Raw genomic sequence first — 20,348 nt, 5'->3', positions numbered from 1 at the left:
GGGCAACAAGTAAGATCCTGTCCTAAAAAATATATATCTTGAGGTGGCGCCCAAGATGGCTGAATAGGAACAGCTCCAGCCTCCAGCTCCCAGTGTTAGCGACAAAGAAGATGGGTGATTTCTGCATTTTCAACTGAGGTACCCAGTTCATCTCACTGGGGCGTGTCAGACAGTTGATGCTGGTCTGTGGGTGCAGCCCAACCAGCGAGAGCTGAAGCAGGGCAAGGCATTGCCTCACCTGGGAAGCGCAAGGGGGAAGGGAATTCCTTTTCCTAGCCAAGGGAAATTGAGACACACAACACCTGAAAAATCGGGTAACTCCCACCCTAATACTGTGCTTTACCAAGGGTCTTAGCAAACAGCACACCAGGAGATTATATCCCACACCTGGCCTAGAGGGTCCCATGCCCACGGAGCCTCCCTCATTGCTAGCACAGCAGTCTGAGATCTAACTGCAAGGCTGCAGCGAGGCTGGGGGAGGGGAGCTCGCCATTGCTGAGGCCTAAGTAGATGAACAAAGCCGCCAGGAAGCTCAAATTGGGTGGCGCCCACCGCAGCTCAAGGAGGCCTGTCTGCCTCTGTAGACTCCACCTCTGGGGACAGGGCACAGCTAAACAAACAGCAGCAGAAACCTCTGCTGATGTAAAAGTCTCTGTCTGACAGCTTTGAAAAGAGCAGTGGTTCTCCCAGCACGGAGGTTGAGATCTGAGAATGGACAGACTGCCTGCTCAAGTGGGTCCCTGATCCCTGAGTAGCCTAACTGGGAGACATCCCCCACTAGGTGCAGACTGACACATCACACCTCACACAGCTGGGTACACTCTGAGACGAAGCTTCCAGAGCAAGAATCAGACAGCAACACTCGCTATGCAGCAATATTCTATCTTCTGCAGCCTCTGCTGCTGATACCCAAGCAAACAGGGTCTGGAGTGGACCTCAAGCAAACTCCAACAGACCAGCAGCTGAGGGTCCTGACTGTTGGAAGGAAAACTAACAAACAGAAAGGACACCCACACCAAAACCCCATCAGTACGTCACCATCATCAAAGACCAAAGGTAGATAAAACCACAAAGATGGGGAAAAAGCAGTGCAGAAAAGCTGGAAATTCAAAAACTCAGAGTGCATCTCCCCCTCCAAAGGAACGCAGATCATTGCCAGCAACGGAACAAAGCTGGACAGAGAATGACTTTGACGAATTGAGAAAAGAAGGCTTTAGTCGATCAAACTTCTCAGAGCTACAGTAGGAACTACGTAACCAGCACAAAGAAACTAAAAACTTTTTAAAAGAATAGATGAATGGATAACTAGAATAATTAATGCAGAGAAGACCTTAAAAGAACTGATAGAGATGAAAACCATAACACGAGAACTACGTGACAAACGCACAAGCTTCAGTAACCAACTTGATCAACTGGAAGAAAGATTATCAGTGATTGAAGAGCAAATGAATGAAATGAAACAAGAAGAGAAATGTAGGGAAAAAAGAGTAAAAAGAAATGAACAAAGCCTCCAAGAAACCTGGGATTATGTGAAATGACCAAATCTACATCTGATTGGTGTGCCTGAAAGTGACGGGGAAGATGGAACCAAGTTGGAAAACACTCTGCAGGATATCATCGGATTCACAGCCGAATTCTACCAGAGGTACAAGGAGGAGCTGGTACCATTCCTTCTGAAACTATTCCAATCAATAGAAAAAGAGGGAATCCTCCCTAACTCATTTTATGAGGCCAACATCATCCTGATACCAAAGCCTGGCAGAGACACAACAAAAAAAGAGAATTTTAGACCAATATCCCTCATGAACATCGATGCAAAAATCCTCAATAAAATACTGGCAAACCGGATTCAGCAACACATCAAAAAGCTTATCCACCATGATCAAGTGGGCGTCATCCCTGGGATGCAAGGCTGGTTCAACATTCGCAAATCAATAAACATAATCCAGCATATAAACAGAACCAAAGACAAGAACCACATGATTATCTCAATAGATGCAGAAAAGGCTTTTGACAAAATTCAACAGCCCTTCATGCTAAAAACGCTCAATAAATTCGGTATTGATGGAACGTATCTCTAAATAATAAGAGCTATTTATGACAAACCCACAGCCAATATCATACTGAATGGGCAAAATCTGGAAAAATTCCCTTTGAAAACTGGCACAAGACAGGGATGCCCTCTCTCACCACTCCTATTCAACATAGTGTTGGAAGTTCTGGCTAGGGCAATCAGGCAAGAGAAAGAAATCAAGGGTATTCAGTTAGGAAATGAAGAAGTCAAATTGTCCCTGTTTGCAGATGACATGATTGTATATTTAGAAAACCCCATTGTCTCAGCCCAAAATCTCCTTAAGCTGGTAAGAAACTTCAGCAAAGTCTCAGGATACAAAATCAATGTGCAAAAATCACAAGCATTCTTATACACCAGTAACAGACAAACAGAGAGCCAAATCATGAATGAACTTCCATTCACATTTGCTTCAAAGAGAATAAAATACCTAGGAATCCAACTTACAAGGGATGTAAAGGACCTCTTCAAGGAGAACTATAAACCACTGCTCAGTGAAATAAAAGAGGACACAAACAAATGGAAGAACATACCATGCTCATGGATAGGAAGAATCAATATCGTGAAAATGGCCATACTGCCCAAGGTAATTTATAGATTCAATGCCATCCCCATCAAGCTACCAATGAGTTTCTTCACAGAATTGGAAAAAACTGCTTTAAAGTTCATATGGAACCAAAAAAGAGCCCGCATCTCCAAGACAATCCTAAGTCAAAAGAACAAAGCTGGAGGCATCACGCTACCTGACTTCAAACTATACTACAAGGCTACAGTAACCAAAACAGCATGGTACTGGCACCAAAACAGAGATATAGACCAATGGAACAGAACAGAGTCCTCAGAAATAATACCACACATCTACAGCCATCTGATCTTTGACAAACCTGAGAGAAACAAGAAATGGGGAAAGGATTCCCTATTTAATAAATGGTGCTGGGAAAATTGGCTAGCCATAAGTAGAAAGCTGAAACTGGATCCTTTCCTTACTCCTTATACGAAAATTAATTCAAGATGGATTAGAGACTTAAATGTTAGACCTAATACCATAAAAATCCTAGAGGAAAACCTAGGTAGTACCATTCAGGACATAGGAATGGGCAAAGACTTAATGTCTAAAACACCAAAAGCAACGGCAACAAAAGCCAAAATTGACAAATGGGATCTAATTAAACTAAAGAGCTTCTGCACAGCAAAAGAAACTACCATCAGAGTGAACAGGCAACCTACAGAATGGGAGAACATTTTTGCAATCTACTCATCTGACAAAGGGCTAATATCCAGAACCTACAAAGAACTCAAACAAATTTACAAGAAAAAAGCAAACAGCCCCATCAAAAAGTGGGTGAAGGATATGAACAGACAGTTCTCAAAAGAAGACATTCATACAGCCAACAGACACATGAAAAAATGTTCATCACTCGCCATCAGAGAAATGCAAATCAAAACCACAATGAGATACCATCTCACATCAGTTACAATGACAATCAAAAAATCAGGAAACAACAGGTGCTGGAGAGGATGTGGAGAAATAGGAACACTTTTACACTGTTGGTGGGACTGTAAACTAGTTCAACCATTGTGGAAAACAGTGTGGCGATTCCTCAAGGATCTAGAACTAGAAATGCCATTTGACCCAGCCATCCCATTACTGGGTATATACCCAAAGGATTATAAATCATGCTGCTATAAAGACACATGCACACGTATGTTTATTGCAGCACTAGTCACAATAGCAAAGACTTGGAATCAACCCAAATGTCATCAGTGACAGACTGGATTAAGGAAATGTGGCACATATACACCATGGAATACTATGCAGCCATAAAAAAGGATGAGTTTGTGTCCTTTGTAGGGACATGGAAGCAGCTGGAAACCATCATTCTCAGCAAACTATCGCAAGAACAGAAAACCAAACACCACACGTTCTCACTCATAGGTGGGAACTGAACAATGAGATCACTTGGACACAGGAAGGGGAACATCACACACCAGGGCCTATTGTGGGGTGGGGGGAGCGGGGAGGGATAGTATTAGGAGATATACCTAATGTAAATGATGAGTTAATGGGTACAGCACACCAACATGGCACATGTATACATATGTAACAAACCTGCACATTGTGCACATGTACCCTAGAACTTAAAGTATAATAATAAAATAAACAAACAAAAAAACAAATAAAAATCCCCTTCCATGGTAAAAATAAAATAAAATAAAAATAAATATGTATATATATATCTCTCTCTCTCTCTTTTCTGACCAATAGTTGCAGAGATTTGTTCCTCCTACATGAGTTCAATGGTACTTAGCAGTAAGTAATGTATATTTTAAAGGAAAAGCATCAGAAAACAGAAAGGTCTTTCAGAATAAAAAATGGTTCTAATCTTTAGATTTAATGTAACCGATAGCTAACTTAGTAGCTAGAAACAAATGGTTTTCAAAAATTCTGAAATGTCATGGATCTCACTCTCAAGTTTTTTTTTAAGTTGCTTAACTTTTACAATAATATAATCATTTCCTTCATAGTTTCTGGAACTTATTTTTATTTCCCTATTTAGCTTATTATATACAATTTATAAAACGGCATTTCCCGTCTTTTTTTTTTTTTTTTTTTTTTTTTGGGGGGGGATGGAGTTCTGATTTTGCTGCCCAGGCTGGAGCGCAATGGCATGATCTCAGCTCATTGCAACCTCCACCGCCTGGGTTCAAGCTATTCTCCTGCCTCAGCACCCACACAGCTGGGATTACAAGCATGTGCCACCACATCCAGCTAATTTTGTATTTTTAGTACAGATGGGGTTTCACCATGTTGGTCAGGCTGGTCTTGAACTCCTGACCTCAGGTGATCCACCTGCCTCGGCCTCCCAAAGTGCTGGGATTACAGGCATGAGCCACTGCGCCCAGCCTAAAACGGCATTTTCATAAATACATGAACATACTGCATCATACTAACTTTTCACAAGAAGTACATCTGTTTCAAGAGAAATCACAATGATTCTAACGTATCAGTAAAGATTTTAAAATATTAAGAGCATGACAAATGGAAAATTCATTCAACAATAAGTAATTTCTTCTAGAAAATATTATATTCTAAGAAAACCAACCTGTAGCCTCTTATGTTTGCATTTTGGATTCAAACAATGTTTGATACAATATGAAAAAGAATCTGAACCTAACAGAAGTTATTTGACTGACTTTTCAATCTTTTCAATGTAAACGCAACGAAATAAAAAAGAATATCAAACATCAAATATAGGTTTTTCTTTTCTTTTCTTTTTTTTTTTTTTGTAGAGATGGGGTTTCGCCATGTTGCCAGGCTGGTCTCGAAATGCTGGACTCCAGTGATCCAACTGCCTCAGTCTTCCAAAGTGCTAGGGTTACAAGTGTGAACCACCACACCCAGCCAGGATATTCTTAATTGACCTATAATCTAACGTATTTCCTTCTGTTTCTCATTTTCTCTTAGAAAATAATTGCCATCTAATTTTTTTTCAAACCCTGAATGTGGCATTCAAGCTAATTATTAAAAGAGATAAATTGTTTTTTGTTGATAACTAAAAACATTTAGAGGCTATTTCTAAAATGTATAGGTCTAGTCATATTCACCTGTTATACTTAGTGGATAAATTTATATTGGTCCTTTCCACAAATCTTATATTGACGAACAAATGTTATGTTTCTTTTTAGAACCCTTTCTCATATGTTAATAGTAAGAAAGCATTCAAATTACAATGCTCCCAAACTATAAACGTATGCTTTAAAGATGCTGCTGCTCAGGATGTGAGGCAACTGAAACTCTTCAAATTGCTGGTGAGAGTGCTTAGCAATTTCTTACAAGTTAAAAATGAACCTACCCTATTACCTGGTTATGCCTTTCCTTGGGATATGCTCAAGATAAAAAAATATTTTTCCCCAAAGACACTTGTACAATAATGTCTATAGCAGCTTTATTCACAAGAGTAAAAAACTGGGGAAAAAAAAAAACAAAACCAAATGTTCATCAACACAGGAAGAGATAATCAAATCGTAGTATATTTGCATGGTGGAATACTACTTAGCAATAAACAAATAAATACCAAAACAGCATGAATAAATCTCAAAAACGTTATGACAAGTGAAACAAGCCTGACTATAGTACTGTACTATTTTACATGAAACTCAAGAACAAGCAACACTAGTCTATGGTGACAGAAAATCAAAACAGTGTTCACCTCTGAGAGTTGGGAACTGCCTAGAAGAGGAACAAAAGAAAAAAGTGATGGAAACACTCTGTATCTTTACAGAAGTGGTAATTATACAAGTATACATATTGATCAAAGCTTACTGAATTATAAAATTAAGATCTGTGTATTATACACATGTAAGTTTTAGCTCAATAAAAATAAAAGACTTGAAAAAAATGCCCTAAATAAAAAATTTTAAATCCAGAAAATTGTAGAATTTCAATTAAAACTAATAAAGTTTTCTTTATACAGGTCTACTTGTAGAAAAACTAACATTCAATAAACATTCTTGTGGTCATTGTATAGTAACAAAAAATATAGTCACATTTATTTATAGAACAGAATTGTGTTTTTAGAGACACAGTTTCACTCTGTCACCCAGGCTGGAGTGCAGCGGCACAATCCTAGCTCAAAAAAGCCTCAAACTCCTGGGCTCAAGCGATCCTCCCACCTCAACCTCTTGAGTAGCTGGGACTACAGGTGTATCAACACACTTGGCTAATTTGCTTTTGTTTTTGCTTTTATTTTTGTTTTTGTTTTTGTAGAGATGGGGTCTCACTATGTTTCCCAGGCTGATCTTAAATTCCTAGCCTCAAGTGATCCTCCTGCCTTGGCCTCCCCAAAGTGCCAGGATTATAGGCATAAGGATAGAATCTGACCAGGATAGAATTTTTAAAATATCTGTAGAACTGTTATTGAATTTTATAAAATTCTGTTCCACTCCCCACAAACAAAATTATCAGTACTAAAAGAAATTTAAATCTTTGAAAAACCCAACTCCTCTTCTGCAACCCAGCAACAGACTCAGATAACTCGTAACTCCTTAAGTGTGCCCTAACTTTGTCATCTTGTAATCTAAATAAATTAATCTTAGGTACAATTGTGTAAGTGGCACCTGTTTAATCATTAATTCTTAACACTGTAGTACAGAGAAGTTACTTAACTATTATGTTATTCAAGGCTCCTGTCCTAGTCCATTTGTGTTGCTGTAACAATATGCCACAGACTGAGTAACAAATAACGAGCAGAAATCTATTTTCTCACAGCTCTAAGAGCTAGAAGTTCAAGATCAAGGCATCAGCATCTGGTGAGGACCTTCTTTGTGCATCCTCATGTGGCAGAAGGCAGAAAAGAAAAAAGGAAACAAACTCCCTCTATGAAGCCCTTTTATAAGGATGCCTAATTCAATTCACAAGGGAGAACTCCTTACCCTAATCACTTCTTAAAGGCCCCCCCCACCTCCTTATATTAGGTTGGTGCAAAAGTAACCACAGTTTTTGCTATTAAGGCAAAACCGCAATTACTTTTGCACCAACTATTCTATTACACTGGCAACACCTGATTTTTTTCAAACCATAGCAATTACCAAATTCAAGACCAAAACTCAGGTATCTGGCTCCTATTTTAAGAACAAGCAGTTAAAAGATTATAGCATCTGATCAATCCATTTTCAGTAGACAATCAAGAAAAAAAAAAAAATCAAGTAACATTTAAAAATATTCTGCACTGGAACCAGAGCAGTTTGCTAATTTGTATTCAACATTTAGGTAAGAAATTTAGAAAATACACTAACCTTAGAAGACTTCCTTCGGCTTCTTCTGGTCCAAACTACCACCAGTTTATCTGGTTGCCTGCCAAACAGAAAAAAAAGTTAAACATAATTTATCTTAAATAAATAAAGTTTCATTTTAGTGCCTTCAAAAGAGCAAAAATGTCATCTGCTTTAGGTTACATAGAGCAGCTACTGTTACAACAAAGCTCTATCAAATATAGTAGATGTTGACTACAGATGTGACCTAATTTGCATAACTAATATTTCCTCCTTGTCTTTTCTAACAATACTTTAGCAAGTTAATTCACAGGGACAAACCAAGTAAAATAAAATATTTAGAACTGGTTACTATTTTAAAAAGAAAAAGCACACACGTATCTTCTCCAAAAATTAATACCATACTTCTAACACATTATTCCCTTTAATGTGAAGTAAATAGGTATAAAAAGGGCACTTCCAAAATAATTTAAATCTATGAATTCACTACTTTTGCATCTCTATATCTCATGAACAATGCTTGTGGTTTTTAAAACATTATTGTAGCCAATCATCTCAATTATCTTCATAAAAACAATACGGTACTGAAAAAACAGGCAAGGTACATACTATTATCTCTATTTTAATTAAGCTTAAAAGACTATTAAGTTAAATAACTAATCAAAAGCTCTGGCAGAACCAAGACTGAAATACAGTCTTCTAATCTCAGATTTCTCTTCTTTATCTTCCACTAATATAAAGTCAAACAAAAATAATACATTTTCAGGTAATATTAGGTTGGTGCAAAAGTAACTACGGTTTTTCCCATTCCTTTTATTGGCTAAAACCGCAATTACTTTTGCATCAACCTAATATAACGAAGTTCTCTTTTGTTCTTATGAAAAACATCAAGATTATAAGTTATTTTACTTAAATTTTCATTTAAAAAAAATCTTAGATAAAAGCTTCTTAACCAAGAAATGAATGCCATACTCATCTTGTTGACCTTCACCATTTTCTATGTCCTGTTCATTTTACACTGGAATCCCTTGCCTTCAGCAGATAACTTTTCCTTCTGTTTCATTTAATTAAAAACATATACACATATATAAAAGGCCTCCAGCCTTAAACTCCTCGCTCAGTGATCCACCTACAAACCTATACGAGAGTTATACCAATGGAAAAACAAACAACCGTTAAAAGAAAAAAAAAAACAAAACACCTTGTTCAACACAAAAACCTGGACTAGGACAATTACAGTGAGTAAGGATGGGGTGCAGTATAACAACATGATAGATGGGGTTGGGAAGAAGGTATGATCAATGATGGCAAGTTAACAAGAGGAGAACAGTAGCCAACAAACGTAAGCTACCTCATTTGAAAACACTGATGGCTTGCCAGAACATTTTACCTAGATTACTGCACTATCCTCTTCACTTATGCTCTCATCTCCACAGCTCCAGCCCAACTTCAACTCTGAAATTATATTTTGACAGTACTTTTATAGAAATGCTATCTTACAGTTTTTCCTTTTTTATCATCATATGCTGGGCTCTTACACTGAAGGTACTACCAACTGGCCCTTGCAGGTTGAATTTTACAGGCTTACTTGACTGAAAGAGTATTCTATTTTATTTTAGTTTTAACTTAAACTCTTTTAAAAAGTTCTTAAATATCTTTAAACAAGGCCTATGCTGTACAGATTAGGAGAGCCTCTAACACTACCAACTGCTTCACACCTGACCAGCTTCACTGTTTAAAATCATCTATCTAGACCCTATGTGCCTTTGGCCCTGCAACACCCTTGTTTCTCAACATGGCTTATAAGGTATTTCACTCACCACTTGACTCTGATCTAGCTCTCTAACTGTATAACCTGCAAATATCTCATAGGCATCTTGCTCTATAACCAACCCCTGAACACATATTCCTTCATTTCTTCACATCTTTGCAATGTTACAACATTTAAAAAAACAAAAGAGCACACACAAAAACTTCCTCTTCCATTTTTCTACCTGGTAAACTCCTAATTTATCACTTTCTCTGTGTAACCCTGACCATTTCTCATGTCATCTCCTGCCCCATCCCCTCCCACCCATCCCATATTCCAAGCCTCAGAGTTAATTACGCCTGTGTTCCCAATAATAACCTAGACACACCTATTTTCTATTTTAATACTCTGTATACCTTGTATTGTAAGTATTTATTATTTCTATCTCTCCCACTAGATTGCACTATCTTATCAACCATATCTTATTTATCTTTGTATTCCTAGCAACTAATAATCTAGTACGAGGTTGAGGCTCAATGAGTATGTGGCACTCAATAAACCTTAAGTTTCATCCAAGAACTCCCAATTGTTTAATTATAATTGATGAGGTCCAACTGAAGCCAGTAGCTATATAATACATCATCCCTGCAACTCATCCAAGCTTTGCAGGGATCCTCATCCTGGCTGCACATTAAAATACAAACTCTAGGGAAGCATTTCTAAATATTGATACCTAGGTTCCAGCCCTGGATAATCTGACTTAATTGGTCTGGTGTGCAGTTTTTTAAATTCCACAGGTGATTCTAACGTGCAGCCAAGGCTGACAACCACTGTTTGACTTGAAAGTCTAGTGAGGCATTACCTGTGATGGCAATGAGAGTGTCTCCCCTACACAACATCCTCCTAGTGCCACCTGAACTGTTGCCTCATTCTAGCACCCTCCTGCCACTCAACGCATCTCAGTGCTTCAGAAAATGAAAGCTTTTTTAGCATAAAAAAGCAAGAAGGGTGGTCTCCTAAGCTGTATGTATGCCTGATGTCCCAAGAATGTAAATAGATCATAAGTCACTTATTTAAGAATGCCCCCAGAGATAGCTAGACATTTTAGTGATTTTAAGTCAAGTTCACATTTTAAATATCTTCACTAGAAATCAGTCCACCATTTTATTATCAGGAACAAACTGAGGCAGAGTGTTCTAAAATAAAGAACTGCTGTGGGTTATTATTCTCAATAGAAGGGTACCAAGAACCACATAACTGGCTATCCATAATTAATATTTTAAGCATTCATATACACTAGAAAATAACCATTAAATATTTACTTATGTACTCCCAAGAGACCAGACACAGGACAGCTGTGAGAGTTTTCTCCAACTACCAACAAACCTACAATCATATAATTTCCTGTCAAAAAAGTCAAGAAAACCTGATAGGGTTTCAGAGAGAACGCAACAATCGCATACTTAACATCTCTATTCCATCACTTCAGTTTAGTTAGTAGGTAGCCCTATATATAAAACACACACATTTTTATATATTACATATAAACATTTTATGGACATACACATAAAATGTATGCACAGTCACACTTCCTATGAAATCTGTCTAAAGGGCTCCATTGGAAAAGTTGAGGCCTTTTCGTGGGCTTGTTCAAGGAAGGAAACTGTGCATTTAAAAATAAAGATTTAACACCTTCTATCCTGTCTTCAAAGCCATTAAAAAGGAACATCTTGAATCTGAAGGTGGCATGTTTTGTCTCAAATTGTGCTCTTGACATCAAATTCTGGAGAGGAAGAAAGAAGCTAGGAAAAAGGACAGGAGACAGCAGTGAAGAAGAGCAGAGAGGACTGAAGTGGAGAAGAGAGGAGAAGCTAAAAGGAGAGCTACAATATTCAGATTATAAAGCAATTAGCTTGAGCTTTCCCTGGCATGCAACTAAGGCGTGCCCTCCTCTTCACCACTAAGTGAACTACTGCGTATGAAAACTAAGTTTAAAGAAAAACATTTCTGGCTTATTTTAACTCCTTTACTCTTTTCCACTCTCTGATGTATGACACACGTGTGAGGTGAAACTTTAAAAGCCATAAGAGAAACCCAAAACTATCACATGAAAATCACTCCCATCACTTTCCATAATCATAATAAGCATTCAACAAATATTTTACTGAATGTCTGCTATGTTCCTGGCACCATGCTGAGCAATGGAGATACAAGGATGAAAGAAAGATCCACTGGAAGTTCACAATCTAGTGGGGAGACAGACCATTAAACCAACTACCCTAGCCCAGGCACAACCTTGGAGAACACAGAGTAGATGAAAAGACCTTAGCTTAAAGAAACTATTTATAAATATCTCAGGAAACAACATGAACAGTGGCAGAAAGTACCCGCCCAACCACAGAGATTACTAGATTTAAAATTTGTAAAAACTGTAATTTACAATGACACTTTCAATGTAAAGCCCAACAAAAGATGAGTGACTAATTATCGTATGTCTGTTTACTAGAAAATCACAGAGGCATTAAAAATATTTTCTAAGAACATTTGCAAACATAGGACAATGCTTAGGATATCATGGTCTGTTTGTTTAATATAGATTTCAATTTTTCTATACTATATAATAAGAGAAGAACCAAAAGGAAATACCTCAAATTACTATCTGTGTTTATTACTGGGAAGTAAAATTACGTGTCATTATACTTTTCTGTATTTTCTACCATGAATTTGTATTACTTTATGCTGGTGGGAGGTATTTAAATGTGGGGAGTGAGCTACTAAAAATAAATCAGTTGCACACTTACTAAGAAGTAGAATAAATAAATACATATAAATCAGAACTTTTAAGTTTGGAATTAATTATGAATAGACAGAATTAAATAAATTATTTTTTTTTAATTTCAGAGAAATCACAAAGCCCTCAAACAACTAAATTAATTTGTTTTCCAAGTCAACAGAAGTGGGGGAGTAGTATTCTTTGTCTTAAGTTAACATAAATGTTCCCCTAAGATCTGAGCAAAATTTTTAAATAGGCCCCACTTGACTCTGGCAACCTCCCCTCCTTTTTTGGTAGCTCCTTCAATTCCTGGGCCATTCTTTCTCAGGCACTGAAAGTCAACATGACATTCCAGTATGGGCTGGCCAGACCCAAACAATAATATGACAAATTCTTTTCAGACCACTCACTTTTTTTCTACATCAATTAAAATTCCCATTTCTCCAGGATAAGTATCTTAGGAGGTTATTAAGAGGAAAGGAATCCGGGGAAAAAACTTGTATTAATTCAAGAGATATGAATTTATAAAAGTGGACCTTTCAAAGATGACATAGTACACAGTTGTCCCTCCATATCTGTGGGGGATTGGTTCCAGGACCCCCCACAGATACCAAAATCTGAGGATGTTCAAGTTCCTTATATAAAATGATGCAGTATTTGCATATAACCTATACAAATCCTCTTGTATACAGTCACACACTGCTTAACGATAGAGATATAGTCTGAGAAATGCATCATTAGGCAATTCTGTCCTTGTGCAAACATCACGGAGTATACTTACACAAACCTGGATGGTATAACCTACTACACACCTAGACTATATGGGAGAGCCTACTGCTCCTAGGCTAGAAACCTGTACAGCATGTTACTGTATTGAATACTGTACGTAATTTTAACACAATGGTTATTTGTGTATCTAAACATATATAAACATAGAAAAGGTACAGTAAAAAATACAGTATTATAATCTTATGGGACCACCTTCAGGTATGTGGTCTGTTGTTGACCAAAACATTCTTCGACAGTGTATGAGTAGGTTTAAATCATCTCTACGTTACTATACCTAATACAACAATGTAAATACTATGTAAATAGTTGTTACGATATATTGTTTATATTATTTTTTGTTATTATGTTGTTATTTCTATTTTTTTTCCCTGAATATTTTCAAGTCACAGTTGGTTGAATCCACAGATTCAGAACCTGCGGATAAGGAGGGCAGACTGTATGTAGAAGAGAATTCTAGACCAGGAATTAGGTCTGATACTAAGTGACTTTAGAAATATCTCTTTCTTTCTCTGAGCCTATTCCCTAATTTGGACTTCACTAAAATCTCAACCAGTTAAAAAACAAACAAACAAAGAAACAACAACAACAAACACTGACACTAATTGGCTAAATATTTGGTGGTTTAAAAGCAAAATGAAAAATTCAGAAATAGGGTAAAGAATATGAGGCAAGGATATTTGTCTCCTGTCTATTAACAATCTAGAGGTAGCTAATATTACCACCTTTGAACAACATTATGAAAGGGAAAGTAATAACTTTTAGCAGAGCAGTAAACTATCAGATTTATGCTCCCTGTCCAAGGCACAGTGTTAATCATGAGAGGTGTTACAAGAAGTACCCTACTCCCAGCCCTTTCCAACCACCACTACCATGTTGGCATTAAGATGGGGCCACATCATACTTCTCACTACTAGAACATGAGAAGGGGTCTATGTCACTTCTGGAGTAAATGAATAATAAACTAGTATATTTTCCCCCACACTATCTAAATGGACAGGATTCTAGAACACACAGGAGGGCATAGTCGTAAAGAGTTGCCTGGGCCCCTGAATGACCACACAGAAGGTCAGTTGACCTGGAACATCCTCTCTACATTGAGAAGTGAGCAAAAAATAAACTTTTGTTAGGTTAACCAACTTGGATTTCCGGGTGTATCTGCTACAGTAACCCCTCAATGTTCTAGAAAACTCAGTAAATTAAAAAAAAAACACATAACAATAATAGTTGCTGTCTTGTAAAAGTTTACATTTCAAAGTGCTGAGACCGTATTTATCCTTTTTATGTCCTATCAGTTTTCATTTGTATGAAATCACTATTCCAAAAAATAAAAGATAGCTGTACCTCAAAACTTGGAAAGCCTCCAAGCTTTTCCTAAATTAAAAATAAGGAACTTTGTAAGTCTTTGGAACACAAAAAGTACAACACATTTCTCTCACCACAGAATCCAGGATATGCTTAAAATAAGAAAAAAAGAGCTCAAAACATTAATACCAAATTTAACTGAATAGGCACTTCACTAATAAGGTTATTTCTTTTAGAGAAAAGGACTCTTAGCCATAAATGAACATTTCATGGTAGGATGCTGTGAAAATTTAAACAAAAAAGGGGGAGATTGTCTTATCACAGAAATACTCTAACTTTACTATTTCTCAAGTAATTATTTTTATCCTTCAGTAGGTCCATCTGCCTCCTATTAAACTACCACTACTACAGCTCCAGTTAATTATACTCCTTTATGCTTACTCACAAGAGTTATTTAGCAAGCTGCAGTAATTATTCAATAGGGAAAAAATTATACAAATACAAGACAAAGTACATACACAAGATATATTTCTTTTCTGTAAAAATAAAGGACAATTCTAATAATAAAAGATGCAAAACATCTTTATCAGTTAAATAAAAATACTTTGTTTTTTTACCTATATTTTTGTGTCACTCTATTGTTTAAAAAATATTTTAACAGAGCAATTACTTTTGGTTAAAAATAACTGATAACGCAAATGAACTTTTCTGACAGGTATTTCTAATATCTATATGCCAGTATTTAGAAACAGCACCTCAAATTGAGGAAACATAGTTTGATGTTTGGCATATTACAGCAGAGTGTACTTTCAGATGGGCCATCAAAAATAAATAAATAAATAAATATCTTACTAACAACAGTATAAAGAATTTACTATTTTTCTTTCTTTCTTTTCTTTTTTTTTTTTTTTTTTTTTTTTTTGAGACAGGCTCTCACTCTAGCCCAGCCTGGAGTACAATGGAGTGATCATAGCCCACTGCAGCCTCAGACTCCTGGACTCAAGCAATCCTCTTGCTTCAGCCTCCTGAGTAGCTAGGACTACCGGCACATGCCACCACAACAGATAATTTTAAAATTGTTTTGTAGAGATTGCTATGTTGTCCAGGCTGGTCTCCAACTCCAGGCTTCAAGTGATCCTCCTGCTTGAGCCTCCCAAAGTGTTGGGATCTCAGGCGTGAGCTACCACACAAGGCCTAATTTTTCTAATATAAGGATATTTGTAAGACAAACAGCACTATAATGAATCACTGCTGTATATGTATGCAATATTGGTCTTCTCAAATAATACTTCATACTTTATTGTTTTATAGTATCACCCATAATAAATTCCTTTAATTTAGCATATTATTTACTCTTCTCTTTTTTTTTCCAGACCTATTGGAAGAAGACTCACATGTCACTAAAACAAATATTAGTATACCCAGGTTGTATACCTGGTTCCCTGGAACTGAAGTTAGTAGAAAAACAAACAAACAAAAAGAATCTATCAATCTGACCATTCCTCAGCCCAAACAATCATATTCACAATTTCATCTCAACACACTTCTATAATTACTGCAATTGTGTGTTTTGGATGACTACATTTGTCTGTCTTGTTTCTGACCTTAAGGGTCTCAAGAGATTTCCTGGTATTCAAAAGGCATTTATTAAGAAGAGGGCAGAAAAACAATATGATAGATAAAAGAATCACAAGAAGACAACTTTCTTCTGGTTGCATCATCTAAGCCTCAAGATGTTCCTCAACTGTGAAATAAGAATACAGGACCAATGTAACGAATAGTTAAGATATATGAAGTGCTTAGTGGAGCGCTAGGCTTTCAGCAACTTCTCCAAAAACATTAGCAACCAGTCCATGTGTACACACAGAGCTTCCAAATAGCTTCGTACAGTCTCCCTCTTAAATGCGAACAGACGACCAAAGATCATCTAAGGAAAGCCTCCAATATGAAAGAAAACAGGCTAAAAAGGAGAAAAAGAACTTGCAGGAAACCGAGACAATATCACCAGTATGCTCAGAGGTATTAAAGACATTACACTCATGAAAAATATCAAAGGAATATTTAATACATAAGAAAGCATTCTGAAGATTATGTCATTATTTTTCATTAGGTGAGCAAAAAATGCAGAGTTGGAAGATAAATTTGAGGAAATCTTCCAGAACTAGAATGAAATAATGATTATTTTAAAAGAGAGAAATACAGGAAATTTAGATAAATTCAGAAGGCTAAATATCTGACTATCCCCAGTATAGCAGTGAAAAAAGGTCCTAAGTTGTCATTTATGCTGAATGCTTTGTGAAAGACCATTCCAAAGTGGAGCAGGACACTTGTGGGCTCCAGCGGAGGAAAGGAACTGATGAATTACCAACGTGTTTAACTGTTTGAGAAGGATTTTGAGAGGTAACAAGTACGTTTAAGAATAATAACGATACGCACACTGCAGGGTCATAAGGGAAGGTGGGGGGAGGACAAAACAAAATTAGTAATTATTAACATAAGGAAATTTTTTAAAAATGGAAATGTGATAATACTATAGGGCTCAGCTGCTAACAATGTTTACTAAGTCACAATGAATTCTGACCTAACTCTGATAGACCTGACTGGTAAGTGAGGGGATGGGTAAAGAGAAGGGTAAGTAAGCTTCAGGGAGGATATGACAAGAGGGCTAAATCCTCACCTACCAAATCAACAAGTTAGTAGATAGAGTCTATAATCAAAAAAGTAAAAGAACAGTTGAAAGTATGTTGCTGAACAATAAAATACCACTTCATACCACCCATTAGGAAGGCTACTAAAAAAAAGACAAAGGCCAGGCACTTTAGGAGATGGAAGCAGGAGCATCACTTGACCCCAGGGGTTTGAGGCCAGCCCAAGCAACACAGTGAGACCTCGTCTCTACAAATAATTTAAGCCAGGCATGGTGGTGCATGCCTGTGGTCCCAGCTACTTGAAAGGCTGAGGTGGGATGATTGTTTGAGCACAGGTGGTAGAGGTTGCAGTGTGCCGTGATTGCGCACTGCGCTCCAGCCTGGGTGACAGAGCGACACCCCCATCTCAAAAAAAAACAGAAACTCAAGGAAGGGCCATGCACAGTGGCTCATGCCTGTAAGCCCAGCACTTTGGGAAGCCAAGGTGGGAGATCGCTTAAACCCAGGAGTTCAAGACTAGTCTTGGCAACATAACAAGACCCTGTCTCTATTAAAACACACACAAGCACGCACACACACACAAAAGGCAGAAAAAGAGTGGAAAAAAAGGTACAAAGAACAAAGGCAACAAGTACAGAACAGTAACAATTAAGGGAGACATTAATCTAACTACACGAGTAACCACTTTGAATGTCAGTGGTATAAATGCACCAATTAAAAGATTGTCAGAGGTTCAAAAAACAAGACTCAATTGTATGTTTTCCATAAGAAACCTATTTTAAATATAAAGACAAGTGTAGATTAAAAGTAAGTAGATGTAGACAAATATACCATGCTAATACTAATCAAAAGATTTGGTTGCTTACATGCTTGTGAAACAATCTACAATGAATTATATATACATATATATAGTTATATATGTATGAATTATATATATATAATTATATATATAGTTTAAAAACAACAACAAATTTATCTATTTGAAACATCTCAAAAAGAAAAAGACACATGCCACACACCTTACATAAGAATAAACTCAAAATGGATCCAAGATGGAAATGTTAAAATGTTTTTTTTTTAAAAAATATATATATATATATATGTACTAGAAGAAAACATGAGTGAATTTCTATAAGCCCGTATAGAGAAATGCTTTCACTATGTCTCAAAATCAAGATGTAATATTGATAGACTAAATTAAAAAAAAAAAAAAGGCATACTGAAAAATGCCATAAACAAAGTCATACATTAACGAAATGGGAAAAACTATTTGCAATATAAGACACTGGTAAAGGAAAGACAAAAAGACTTCTACTTTCCAGTCAAGCATGTCAGGAGCTTGGAAGCTGTTACTTCTATCCCCACAACAAGAAAAAGCAAACAAACTGAAAATCAACAACTCTTCCTAGATTCCTCAGAGAATTGAGGTCACAATCATACCCCCAAAACTGGAGTGAGAGGCAGACAAAGAGAATCACAACTTACAGGAGTAGCAGCCCAAGAACCAGTATGCTCCACAGTAACAGAGTAAGAAAGTCTAAATTGTAATTGACCAATTACTAGAGGTTGGATGTGGACAAGTATGAGAGTTAAAAACTCCCAGGAAGATCAGTCTTGGGAGGCCCCACATTTTTGTGAGTTTTACCTCCAGGAGCCCTACCAGGTTCTCTCACAGTGCAGACTGGATAAAAATAACCTCCTGCTTAGGGCAAAGGAAGAGGAAAAGTAGGCACTTTGAAATACTTTCCCAAGCCTCTTAATAAGGCCTACCCTCAAGAGAAACTATTTAACTAGAAACTAAATGAACTGAGAGAAGTGAAATAACCAACTCCACTACCCTCTAGACTTCCTTTCTCACCTAAAGGGGAAAAAACTGAGGCGCACTGGGGAGGGTAAAGCCAAAAAACACAATCACTAAAAGCCTCATTATAGGACTATAGAATACTTCCTGTTCCTCCACACCTTATCAGTAGAGCTCCCATATAATAACAGGGAAATACAACTGAAAGAACTATCCAACCCAGACCTCTGTTAAGAAGAAATTTCTAGAGAAACTACAAGACAACAGAGGAGATTTAAAAAACAAAAAAAAGGTACAGAGAATATTTTAGCCTCTGACACCTATAGCTACAGCTACGGTAAACAGTAAACAGAGCCCAACTCCTATCCAGATAAAGAGAAAACCTTTTACTAAAAAGGCCTATTTATCTCAGTTTCACATACCCAGTACATCATTTCCAGCTTTCAACAAAAAATTACAAGGTAGACCAAAAGACAAATCATTTTAAGAGACAGAACAAGCATCATAAACTCAGAGCAGAGATAATGAAATGATCAGAACTGAAATTTAGAACAACTAAGACTGATATGCTAAGGGTGTTAATGGAAGCAGAGAAATGAAAACTCTTTAAGAAAACATAAAAAGGAAACACAAAAAATCAAAAACACTGTAACAGAAATGATGAATGCCTTTGATAGGCTTATCGACAGACTGACGACAATCAAGGAAATAAGTTAACTTGAAAAAATGTCAGCAGAAAATTCCAAAACTGAAGTGGAAACAGAAGAATGAAAAAAATAAAAAACAGAATATCCAAAAACTGTGAGACAATTACAAAAAGTATTGAATTAGTCTGTTCCCTACTGCTATAAATATTTGAAACTGGGTAATTTATAAAGAAAAGAGGTTTAAATGGCTCATGGTTCCACAGGCTGTACAGACAGCTTCTGGGGAGGCCTCAGGAAACTTTAATTCGTGGCAAAAGGTGAGGGGGAAGCTGGCACGTTTTACATGACCAGAGGAGAAGGAAGAGAGAGCAAGGGAAGGTGTTACACATTTTTAAACAACTAGATCTCATGAGAACTCTTATCACGAGTACAGCACTAGAGGGATGGTGCTAAACCATTAGAAATCATCCCCACAATTCAATCACCTCCTACCAGGCCCCACCTCCAACACTGGGGATTACAACTGAACATGAGATTTGGGTGGGGACACAGATCCAAACCATATCAGACATAAATACACATAATGGGGATGCCAAAAGAAAAAGAAAAAGAGAAAGGCATAGAAGAAATATTTGAAGCAACAATGTCTGAGAATTTCCCAAAAATTAATGATAGACACCAAACCACAGATCTAGGAAACTCAGAGAACACTAAGCAGGATAGATACAAAAAAATCTACATGTAGGCATATCCTAGTCACACTAAAGAAAATCAAACACAAAGGAAAATATTGAA

The 20,348-nt window shown here is 36.9% G+C and overlaps 1 protein-coding gene across 14 annotated transcripts in view; it reads right to left on the bottom strand.

Annotated features, from left to right (window-relative positions):
* EHBP1 (EH domain binding protein 1) overlaps positions 1-20,348 on the bottom strand; it is a 402,091-nt gene that overhangs the window by 276,339 nt on the left and 105,404 nt on the right. For all 14 annotated transcript variants that reach the window (XM_009184288.4, XM_009184284.3, XM_009184285.4 and 11 more), the window contains one exon: positions 7,868-7,925. In XM_009184288.4, the coding sequence (XP_009182552.1) occupies positions 7,868-7,925 (58 nt within the window). The remainder of the gene's footprint in view (positions 1-7,867; positions 7,926-20,348) is intronic.

This window comes from Papio anubis, chromosome 14 (genome assembly GCF_008728515.1).
Source record: "Papio anubis isolate 15944 chromosome 14, Panubis1.0, whole genome shotgun sequence".
Taxonomy (NCBI): domain Eukaryota; kingdom Metazoa; phylum Chordata; class Mammalia; order Primates; family Cercopithecidae; genus Papio; species Papio anubis.
This window is presented reverse-complemented; position numbering and strand designations above follow the sequence as displayed.